Below are 12,003 nucleotides of genomic sequence, written 5' to 3' on the forward strand. Positions count from 1 at the left end.
GACATGCTTTCCCTTTTTCACCTGTACCAACTTCATGCTGCACGCTTAATGTAGTGTGTCTATAATAAGCGGCGTTAAATGATTCACAGAGAAAGAAGACAGAATGCTGCCCTTCAGGCACCGCAGAAAGAATAAACAATGTTTTTGAAAATAAATCACACTTTAAAAGGTCTTCTGCATTAGAAACTCTTAGTATTGCAGCTACGAGTTGTTTCTGGCGATTCAGGTATGGATCTGAAAACAAAACATTTTCGTAAAATACTCAATGTGCATTTAGAGTTGAGTGTTTGAACTTGTCCACGAAACTTAAATGGCAAATTGAAAAAGGACATAACCATCTGAGGAAATATTAAACATTTCTCCTACATCACATCAACGTATGCATTTAATGTTCACATTTTTAACTTGTTTTGTGATGTGCAGCATCATTTAAAGCACATATGTCAAAGTCAAGGCCCGCGGGCCACATCCGGCCCGCAAATCAATTATCTATGGCCCCCTGAATGATATTTAATTACTATGAGAACCGGCCCGCAAGCCAGAGCCGCCCGCTCGTGTTTTGCCCGCAAACACTACATTTCCCATAATGCAACGGTAGCCCGCGAAGTGACTACAGCGCGCCCAAACGGCTTCATTATTCATTATTCAGAGCCTCACCCCGAACATTGATGAACTTGTACAAAATATGAGACACCTCCAAGTATCAGGCTCAGCCTCAGACAAGTGAGCATCACAGAGCAGTAACGTATTTTCAGTTTATAAGTTTCAGTTAAATTTTTACATTTGTTTCTACAAGACGTGATTTTTCTTTGAATGAAGTATTGTTTTGTCTGTGTGCCATATATTTTTGTATTTTATTTTATTTTATTTATTTTTCAGTTGAATGGATTCAGGTAAAATTGCAGATAAAAGCCATGAGAAAGAATACAACTGATTTGATTTATTTTTTTACTTTACTATTTGAAAGCAGTGATCGGTAGGATCATAGAGCAGCACAGTAATGCATTTTCAGTTTATAATGCATGCACTTTGATTTATGCATTTATCTTGATATTAAGAAACATATTTTGTTTTTAAAAACAATTAAATTTGTTGCTGTTTGCCTCTTGAAAAATGTTTTCCCTTGAAGTTACTGATAGAGCCATAACAAAATATTGCTTTATTCATTTAATCGTTAAATAATATACACTGTGTTAGGTCTTGGTTCAATAGGCTATGTGCAATCATTTCAATATGTTTTAATAAACATTAAACCAGTCCGGCACTCGGCTTGTAGCAAATTTGTTTTTTTGGCCCTCTGTGTATTTGACTTTGACATCCCTGATTTAAAGCCTTAAATAAATCTGAAGTTGCAGCAGATTTGTCTCAGCTGTGAAGATAGTAGCCACACTGATTTCAGTCATTGCGACTATTTAGCACCATTAGTAGACATACGGAGGATGTAACCTGCCATTCCTGACACCGGTGCAAATCTACTACTGAACCAGCCACCTACCAACACTGACTGAAAAGGTAGAAAACAGCATCTGCTGCTGACACTTTACGACACTTTGGTTGTCTTTAAGGTGTCATCAGTAGACAGAAGACTAGACTAGTGTGCAAACAGCTTCTGGTGGACTTTTGGCTTGTTCTTGTAAAAAAAAATTGTAAAGTTTATTCAAGTTAGTTTGTTACAATGTGTATGCATGTGTTTTACACGTTTCTGCATATTTCTTTTTTGACATTTTATGAATTAGAGAAAATCCATAATAAATTTCAAATTTAAGCAGCTACCTCAACTGACCTAATTTAAAGTAAAAAAAAAAAAATGTAGTGGATCAAGTAGTGGAATGCAATAGTAAAATTTTTAATGAAAATATTGTCATGGTAGTTTTATATTAATGCATGAACATTTGCATGATGAATGGCAATAGGTTGTGTAGTAGTAATTATGTGCATCATAGTTGAAAAGGTAAATCCACTACATAGTATAACTAGTCTGCCTGCTGATTAAAATTACTGCCTTTGCTGCTTGAAATAAAATAAACCTGTTGTCCTTTGAACCTCAGTGTACAAAAATAAACTATTCTTTATCCTGCTGCTTTCCAGCTAAAACATAACAGTGGTGAAAAAACTATTAGATGCACTGCAGGTTTTTAAAGTTTCCTCACTTATTGGATCACTGTCACTTCTAAGAATACAAAGACAAGTTTTAGGCATAAGCGTTCTTTGTCTCAAAATGCTCACTTTCTTTAACCTCCTATTTCATCCCCGAACATCGTTCTGGGTCACACACACACACACACACCAGGATGCAGACAGTGTACGATGCAGGGCCGTAATTGCAGTTTTCAAGGACCTAAAATTTTTATAAGCATGATTTCAGGAACAAAAAACTTGAAAGGGGGAAGTTGCCCTTTATTACCCCGTGCAGACTCCTCCTCCTGTTATTTTAGTATTTTTTAATAAAGTTGTTTTGGTTCGTAAGGACGGTCACTTGAACGGCCTTTGTTCAAGCAAGAAGTCGTGGAACCAAATCAACAAAAACCTTTCCGAATTTCAACTCAGCGTGACGTCCCCTTTTACGCGTTCTGTTGCGAAGGTTCTGATTAACACGCGTAGACCCGAATGAGTAACACCACGTCGAACACAATGCGCTCTGATTGTTCAACCTGCAGCAACGGAATACAAATCAAAGAATATCAGCCGCATTAATGTTACAGGATGAAAATCACCGACCAGAAGTGGTTGTTGCTGATTTAATCGCATGTATTGTATTTACGCAATCATAGTGAATAAAAAAAAAAAAAAACTGATTTAACAGCATCGGCACTTCATAACTGAAGATTTACATTATATGGGCTAGTCTTCATTAACTGAGACCTACATAAATACGTGTTTCCAAATATTCCCTTCGTTTGTCATTTTTCTGTCGCTTAGCATATTTTACATTATAAAAAGCAACTCAGATTCTGATAGTGTGAAAAAGTTGTGCTTTTTATCTGTGTTTCACTGACACTTCTTTCGGCCCAAAAATAATGTTATTAAATCTGTCTGACATTAACGGGAGCTTTAAAATAAAACTAACAATTAGAAACAAAAATTTGCTCATTTATTATTAAATCGCTGAGTACAAAATGAATCAACACAAGATGCTGTGCTTCATTGGAAATGTGAGGCTGAGGCAGGTTGGGCTTAAATGGAGCAGGAGTGGCAGCAGCAGCAGCAACAGTGCTCAGGCTGTGAGGAGGAGAGGGATGAAGATAAAAGTGCTGAAAGAAGAGTGTAATGAAGTGGAAAAAGCCGAGTGTTGGAAGGAAAGATGTGTGCACTGCCATCGGATGGGAGCTCCCCCAACCCCCTCCCTCACTTTTTTTTTTATTTTTTATGTTTGTGTTTGTGAAGCCTTGCCTCTGTGACTTCTGAGGGTTGCTTGCCTGTTTTCTCAAGCAAGTCTTTCTCCGGCTTTAGCAGCCACCCCCTTTCACCACCTCACCCACCTCCCACCCCCAATCCTTCTCTCCATCAGGGGTTGTCGAGCACTGGGCCGAAATGTCGCTCTTTTGCTACAAATCTAATTGGAGACAGGCTTTCTTTGGCATGACATGGAGATGAGTTGCCAAATCCTCTCAGCCCTCCCTCCGGAGGATCGCTCGGCTCGGCTCAGCTCTCGTGCGGCGCCGCTGCACACCGATGCAGCAGCTGCGGCGGCTGCGGCGGGCTGATCACGTGCCCTGAGAGGTGTCTGTGACAAACGAAGGAAAAACTCACTGTCCTAATGGGTTTAAATCAAGCAGCAGCCCCTGACTCGTCTCTGGCAGTCGGGTTTCATTCTAATGCCTCCTGCTGAGAGGATAAGACGCTCGCTCCGTCTGGATCATCTGGGGGGAGAAACAGAAAACTTTGTGTATATTTACACAGATGAGTGCGTGCATTAGCATGTGGTTATTTCTGTCATCCGCTGGGATCTCCAGTGAGTTCAGTGAGAGCGCCGGCGTCAACCTCTTAACTGGAGGTCATGCTCGCACTTTAGGCTGCAGATCAGTGCGTCAGGGAGCAGGAGTGACACACAGAGGTTTGTTTTACTTTGAGAGCTCTCGTGGCTTATCTGCACAAAGGTTGAATATTGCTCCTCGAGTGATTCACTCTCCCACCAGCTGCTCTGAGGAGTGTGTGCGTGTGTGTGCGTGTGTGTTGAGAGGTGGGGGGGAGATTCACACAACTGTTGCAGGGTTTGTGCAACTATTTTGAGAATGGTGGGCTCAGGCTGAGACATGAAAGCAATGTTTGATGTGTCTCACGATCAGCAAGAAAACAAAAGATGCATAAAGGCAGCGAGAAAAATGATACAAAGAAACATGACAGCAATGAATTAACTGGCCCTGACTCGCCACAGATAAAAGAGTACACCAGTGGAATCTGAGATGCTGGGAAGATCTTTGTAATCAGATAGTTGTTTTATTTGTATTTATTTTATATATATATTTATATATTTTGTGCTGTGATCTTTTTGTTAGGTTGACTGTAATAAACAAAGACAAATAAGTCACAGATAAATTCCAGCTGAATGTTTTGCAGTTCTTCAAGGAATTTATTGCGGCTGAACTAATCCGATCAGTTTGTGTTTTTATTTTTGGGGCGCTTTTTAAACTGCCGAAGCTTAAACGAAACAAAGGTTAATAAAAATGTCATATGAAATGCTGAACTGGAGGAAATGCGTTCTCCTGATGTCACATTAGTAGTTTGGACCGTTTGTAGATTAAAAGCTACTCGGATAAAAAAAAAAGAAAAGTTGGACTATAACCATTGATGGATTTAAAAACCAATCAAAGTACCTTAAAACAGATAATAAACATGCAAGTAGTCAATGCAGAGACTGTAAAACTGCTGTGATGAGCTTGCTTCATGGTCCCCTTCAACACTTTTTATGACATTTTAAATTTTTTTAGCAACTCTTCGTTCTTTTTAGTAAGATCAGCTATAACAGGGCACTGCATTAATGAAGATAAGTTATGAATGAGTGTATTAGGGTCTTATTAGGACCGAGGGAGAAATGGTCCAAGCCTGTTTGTTCTTCAGATTATAGAATACTTTTTTGGAAAAGGTTTGTTTACTTGTTCTGAAAGGTTCATTGTGACTGTACTGTGAATTTCAAGGCCAGTTACTAAAATTAAAGATTTGTTTTGATTGTGCTGAAGAAAATTCTGCCATCCAAGACTTGTTATCTGCATTTCAAAAATGCATTAAGTAGATTATTCGGTCATGTAGCAACATAGGAGCTCTGCTTCATCAGCATAGCTTTGAAAATTATTGCAGTGTCTTGATGACATCACGTAAATGTGTAAATGGTCACGTAAAGACTTTTACTATTATCTTCTATTGAATAACTCACATTTGAAGCACTGATACTTCTGATAAAGCTGGATTTCAGCCTGGATTCCTGTAATCTGTCCTCGCACTCCAGTGTGGCACGTCTGATGTGCGTTAAAGGCAACAACTGCTAAAGGCTCCCAATGTGCGCTTCCCTAATAAACATGAGACCTAAGATCCAACCTTGTGGAACTCCCATGTTTAAATCTTAATGAGCATTATCAGTGTTCACAAGAAAACTTGACTATTTTTGTGAATGATCACTGGATCATTTAACTGGCTTGGAAATGGGTTTTGCCTCAAGAAATGAAAAAAAGAACCATAAATCTCAAACACTGTGCAGAGCATGGCGTGACCTGCAGATGTGCAGGTTTTATTTAATGGAGCATGATTAATAGTAATTTTTCCAGCTAAAACAAACTGCTAATGGTTGTGGGATTATGATGTCAGTCAAATCTGACGCAGACAGATGTAATCAAACACAGCAGCTTGGTCTTCCAGCGTCATTAACTAATTAGATTAGTCTATGAATCTTTTAAAAAAGCTCAGTTTACAAATCAAGTCCCCACTGTGAAAGCTGACTGAACGCCATCGGAGTTTATTTTTAGCTCTCCTCTAGCCGCATGTTCCCCTACCACAGTGCTCGTCTTTAAGGACTTTCTTTAATGCATGCAGGTTAAAGGCATAAACAAAAGCCAAGCAGTGCACCAACATTCTTTAATAAATAAAATGACTAATTATTTTCTCTGGCAGCCCCGTTGAGCGCTTTTCTTCTCCGAAGAAGTGCAGAGGCCGTTCGACACACATGTAATACATGAGCGTGGCTTCTGCAACAGTGATAGGAAGCCAGCAGCAGGTTTTGTGGAACAATGTTTTTCCGAGGATCTCCAGTAAACACATTCTCTGCTGAGGCTCATTCAGCAGCTCCTTGAATGGCACTCCAGCTCGATGTCCAGAAACCCGAACACGGGTACTTTCTCCACAAAGGCCACCATCGATCATGAGTGACTGGATGTCTATTTTGCTCTTTCTGCAGTCAATAACAATGGCCTTTGTTTTTGTGGTTTTGAGGAGCAGGTTATTGAGTATGCACACTCTGAAACCCGCTCTCTCTCTTCTTGCTCAAGATTAAGCTGACTATTATAGAGCCATTCAGAAACTTTACGATCTTGTTGTTTATTTTGTTCTGAGTGGCGACACAGTCATGTGTGTAGAGGCTGTAGAGGAGTGGGCTGAGCACACAACCCTGTGGTGTCCCGGTCTTTGGTCTGAGAGCGGTGGAGGCGTAGGGATCCAGTCTGATTCTCCTGGAGCAATCTGACAGGAAGTCTATTATCCTATCACGCATGATGATGTTGGAAGTTCCTGATAGCCAGCGTGGACACCAATCGTTGTGGGAGGAAAAACTGGATGGAAAAGCAGTTTTTACATAAATGGATTGATCAGCTCTACCCTGGAAACTTGGAATAGTGTTCAGCTGTGTTTCAAAAATCCCATCATAAAATGAAGATTGTTCTGCATACAGACCAGTTTGTTTGCTCTGCTGGCTTCAGTGGGCGTGAAGGACTCCTGGTGTTAAATTGGCTTGTTAAATTGGCTTGTTGGCAGTTCAAACCCGTCAAGCACTGAAAACATTTGGTGCATAATGAAATGATAAAATCCATCAAAGGAGACTTTGGACTGCTTAGCGAGAGAAATCAAATTTCCAAATGCGAAAGAAGAAACATTTTAGCTGCAAAACTACATTTTTCTACCCAGAATTTTTCATACACTGATCATTGGAATATATGTCATATTATTTTGGGCTTTCATGATATTTGAATTTGTCTTGATTTTTATTTTTATTTTCTGTAATCTACATAAGGTCAAATATACATATACAGACACAAATACACATCCTCACTTTTTGACCACAATTTTAATCAGAAATGGTGAATCTTATTTAGCTTTGTTGGTTTTCAACTCTGCCGATGTTGAAGAATTTAGAAACGGTTCCACTTCATTCTTCCATTTTGCAAAAAAACAAAGCTTCTTATTGCAGCTTCTGATTCAGAAAATGGCTAAAGGGCGAGTCCACCAATTTTTTTCACTACCTTGAACATCTTTAATCTGCTCTAGATTAAAAACATCAATACTTAGATTCTTCAAACTTGGACTAGATTATTCTACGCTGAAAGTAGAATATTCAAAACCTAGTTTGTAATTTGTGAAACCTTTATTTAAAGTTAATACTAAAAGATTTCTCAGAATTGGAAGCTGCAATTGGGCATCCATCAAAACTTAATTTGCAATGCATGGAGAAGGGATTGATTAAGCCTCCCCAAAGCCTTGAACTCGCCCCTGTTTAAAATCTGTGGGGTAAACTTTTGACCGTTCACAGAAAGCTAATTTGTGAGTAGACAGAGGCATACACACAAAGAGTGAAGACAAATTACGAGATGCGCCTTTTTTTTTTCCCCTGGACTCTTGATGGAATATTATATCAAAAACAGACAAGCAAGCGAGGAGGCAGGCAGCACCACTAAATGCTGCACACAGCCATCCCTTCACACCCCTGTGACACGAATTAATGGAGCCACAGGCCATTATGTAAAAATGGAAGACAAAGAGAAAAAGACAGGGCAATGTTGGAGGAGTCAAATAAAAATGGAAGAGGAAAAAACTCGCACCGATGTGAATAATAGATATGACATAAAAGAGGGCTATTAGGACGTGAAGAAGAAAACAGAATGTGACAATGAATAGCTGCAATTTTAGAAGGCAGTGCCCTCACAATAGCCGACGAATGGCAGGTTTGATTTCATGAGTGATTACATCGTACATCACTCACGTTTGGAAAGGAGACGCAGGGAAAAAGTGAGATCAAGACAAAGCAGGGGGACATGGCACTGAAGGGAAAATGATACTGTTTGAGTAAATTAGAGAGTACAAAGGACATAGACTGATTCAAACCAGCTAAGGAACTAAACAAAAAGCTGCTCTTTGCCTGGATCTCCGGATATTACAACCCAGCTTCAGTGAGGATATGTCGTAATGAGGCATTTTGTGAGATGTTGAAGGAATGGTCTAGAGCAGACATGTCGGATTATATTATTACCTAAATCTCAATAAGAATTTATGGCAAGAGTTAAAAGGCGACGTTCAGAGACGATCTCCATCTGTGTGATCTCTCAAACATCCAGCAAACTCTAGACAATTTGAATTAGGATCAGACAGGGAGCGCTTCACACTTTTAGCACATTTATAACGGCACAGATTTCAAAGCTTTAGCAGATCGGGCTGCTCAGACTGATTAGGCAAAACCGATCATTTTCAGTAGCAGTAAAAATCACAACACCTCCAGCCTGTTTTATTCTCTACTAGCCAGGGAGACGTGTGAACGAGGAGGCAACAGATGGAAACCTAGATTTGCGACATGGTTAAAGAATGGCTGAATAATAAAGGGTGAGGTAAGGTGCACATAACACTCATCAGTGAGTCATTCAGACGTGCACCGCTGGAGGGAAATGCTTAAACAAGTATGACTTTTTCAAAGCAGGTGTGAGTTAGAGGGTGAACGGTGCGCCGGCTGCCAATCAACGTGAGAATGCATTCATTACCTCCTTTAACAGAGTGGAGTGTACGCACCGCCATGCTGCCAGGTTGGATAATGTGTCAGGGTTCGGCCGGCACATACACACGCTACTCAGACAATTATTTCCAACACTGCCAGTATCTCCACCGTGATTTGACAATGATAGGATATAACCATATCATTAAAGCGGAAACTATGGAACACGTTCATTCTTTCCCCTGTGGGAAAACGGCGGATGAATGGGAAGATATAGGCTGACATCAGAGCAGGGGTAAATGCATTAGTCCTACCCTGCTGCCATGATTACTGGCAGGTTTGATTAATTTATAAGAATATGTATAGGCAGAGGTCAATGTTTAAAGGCCGATCCAACACCTCCCTCTGTCTTTGTCACCTGTCAGCAGTACGTCTTGTTCTGTAGAAACTGGGAAACAACTGACAGGATGAGTTTCTTATTACAGCTTGTCTCTTTTGTCGCTGCTGGTTGTTTGCATTTCTAAATAACAAGTGTGGACATCTTCATCCCCACAAGTTTCCTGGCTGTTTGGAAGTGAGTTACTGACCTGTCCTTGATGGTATTTTAGAGCCAAATGTTCTCCTCGAGCGAAAAGAAAACATCTTCCATTGTCTCACAAGGAGAATGACCTTTTAAAAAAAAGGTTGATGTCTGGAAATCAGACGCCTGACAATACAAATAAAGAGTCTTGGAAAAATAGTCATAGTTAAAACTGTTGAACATTATGTAAAAATGTACAACAGTTAAAGAGTTGTGCATATTTATTATTACAACTGTAAAGATGGGTGTGCTTTGTTCCAGTTTTGTGTGGTGCACATAGGAGGTGTAAGTAATTCATAAAAATGTAAAAAAGAGTGGCATTTGAATTCCCCAGCCGAACCAAAGCTTTATAGAAACACTTTTGCTGCCGCCGTTACAGCTGAAGCTTTTCATAGTTCATCTTCACCAGTTTTTTTTTTTTTTTTTGCCAGTTTTGATTGGGTGGTGAACATATGAGCAGCAATCTTCGTTCTAACACATCTGCATGCTTTGATCTGTGTTGTTTCTCTGGCTTCATGTTTAGGGCTGATTTCCTGCTGGAACAGGAACCGGCCTCTTGGCAGGTTTCCTTCCTGGATCGTTTTGTATTTGTGCTGCTTTGGATTTTTCTCTTGGAGGGTGAACTGGGCATAATGTCACACCTGAGCTAGTGCCATTCTAGTTGTTGGTTAGAAAATCGTGAGATTTGCTCATTGCTATGGTGGCAAACTGTTCCTTCCGATACAAACTGATTGAACCAGGTTTTACTATGGGATATCAGGCTAGCAGTGACTTAAACATGTACATCCAACTTCGCCATTTTTATTTGCAGCATTTTAAAAAGCATTTATCATTTCTGTGTTGGTCTATAACAAAGTTCTAAGAAAACACATTGAAGTATGTGGTTGTCACTTGGCAAAAACTCAAGGGTTAAGAATACTTCAGCAACCAAATGTTTACTTTAGTAAATGTCAATTTATGTACTTTAATATTTGACAAGATATTGGACTTAATTACTTATGTGGAGCAGGATATTACTTAAATGACTAAATGTGTCAAATTGTCTCACATTGAGCAAACAGAAAAAAGCTCAGTGATGCAAGACTTTTTTTGTTTCTCAGGCTCTCAGGAACTGGACAGGCTCCACCATTATCCATGCCCTAAACCTTCTTGCTCTCTCCCATGATGTGTGACTCATGACCTTGTTTGCTGATTGGTCCCGTGTCTCTGGTTTCCAGGACGACCACTCCATGTTCTTCCAGTTTGGCCCCTCCATCGAGCAGCAGGCGTCCGTCATGTTGAACATTATGGAGGAGTATGACTGGTACATCTTCTCTATCGTCACCACATACTACCCCGGGTACCAGGACTTTATCAACAAGGTAAACGCACAAAAAGACGCTCTTGAGGCATTATCCTGCAGCAGTAACTGTTGTCGTTTCCTTTTGCAATCCAAGCAAAATCACTTAAAGTTTATTCTTATCTTCCGTTTTATGGGATTCGTTCTGTCAGGACTGAGTTCAGCTACTGAAATGGTCTGAAACTCATCTGTCTCCAGGCACATATCCTCTGGTTTTGAAGCCCTAATTATCAGCATTTCAAAATGATAAAGTTTGTCAGAGTTTGCTCCAAGTGGATAGCTCCCTCCCGTTTCTCTTTGCTTTAATGGAGAAGGCTTAACATGCCCTTCTGAATGCAGCTTCAGCCTGCTTATCTCTGAGGCAGGGAACAGACCAGTTAAAATAAAAAAGGGAGAGCATGAGCTCCTGAATAACTTAGAACATCTGAGAGACACGACAAGGTTACTGAAAGTCATCTAATCAAATTTCATAGTGATATTGCAGCAGTGTCAAGCGTCTTTGCTTTGAATATTAAAGCAGCAAGCCATTTAAAAATAGGAGAAAAAATAAGAATATAAAAGAAGAAGCTCATGCTCCTCTGAGGAGCTTTTTACAGTGGTCAGATTCACTTTGTATCAACTTACTAATCCAGAGGCATGCAAAGGTTTGGACACCCCTGGACAAAATGCCTTTTTATAGCTGTGTGAGTAAAATGGGGTTTCCTAAATGCACACAAGTACCAATAATATACAGTTTTAATAGGACAAAATAACCCTTTTGTACTGCTAGTAGTATGGGATTGTCTGACTTTCCTATAGTATCAAAGCAGAGAATACAAATATTATACTTTTACATGACTTACACAAAAATTAAACCAGTCGTCTAATTACTTTTAGCTTCAACAAAAAAGCAATAACTAGACCTACTATGTAGCGTTCTTGCAATATTGCATATTAACTATTGCAATTAAAATAATCCATCCATCCATCCATTTTCTTTACACCCTTGTCCCTCAGTGGGGTCGGGAGGGTTGCTGGTGCCCATCTCCAGCTAACGTTCCGGGTGAGAGGCGGGGTCACCCTGGACAGGTCACCAGTCTGTCGCAGGGCAACACAGAGACAGACAACCATGCACACACACACATTCACACCTAAGGACAATTTGGAGAGGTCAATTAACCTGACAGTCATGTTTTTGGACTGTGG

General features: G+C 40.0%; 1 protein-coding gene across 6 annotated transcripts in view; it reads left to right on the forward strand.

Moving 5' to 3' along the window:
* The window catches only part of grin2bb (glutamate receptor, ionotropic, N-methyl D-aspartate 2B, genome duplicate b), a 130,681-nt gene that overhangs the window by 69,661 nt on the left and 49,017 nt on the right, over positions 1–12,003 (forward strand). For all 6 annotated transcript variants that reach the window (XM_008416111.3, XM_008416129.3, XM_081609227.1 and 3 more), the window contains exon 4: positions 10,697–10,840. In XM_008416111.3, the coding sequence (XP_008414333.2) occupies positions 10,697–10,840 (144 nt within the window). The remainder of the gene's footprint in view (positions 1–10,696; positions 10,841–12,003) is intronic.

Source organism: Poecilia reticulata, chromosome 1 (genome assembly GCF_904066995.2).
Source record: "Poecilia reticulata chromosome 1, P_reticulata-male-v2, whole genome shotgun sequence".
In the NCBI taxonomy this organism is placed as follows: Eukaryota; Metazoa; Chordata; class Actinopteri; order Cyprinodontiformes; family Poeciliidae; genus Poecilia; species Poecilia reticulata.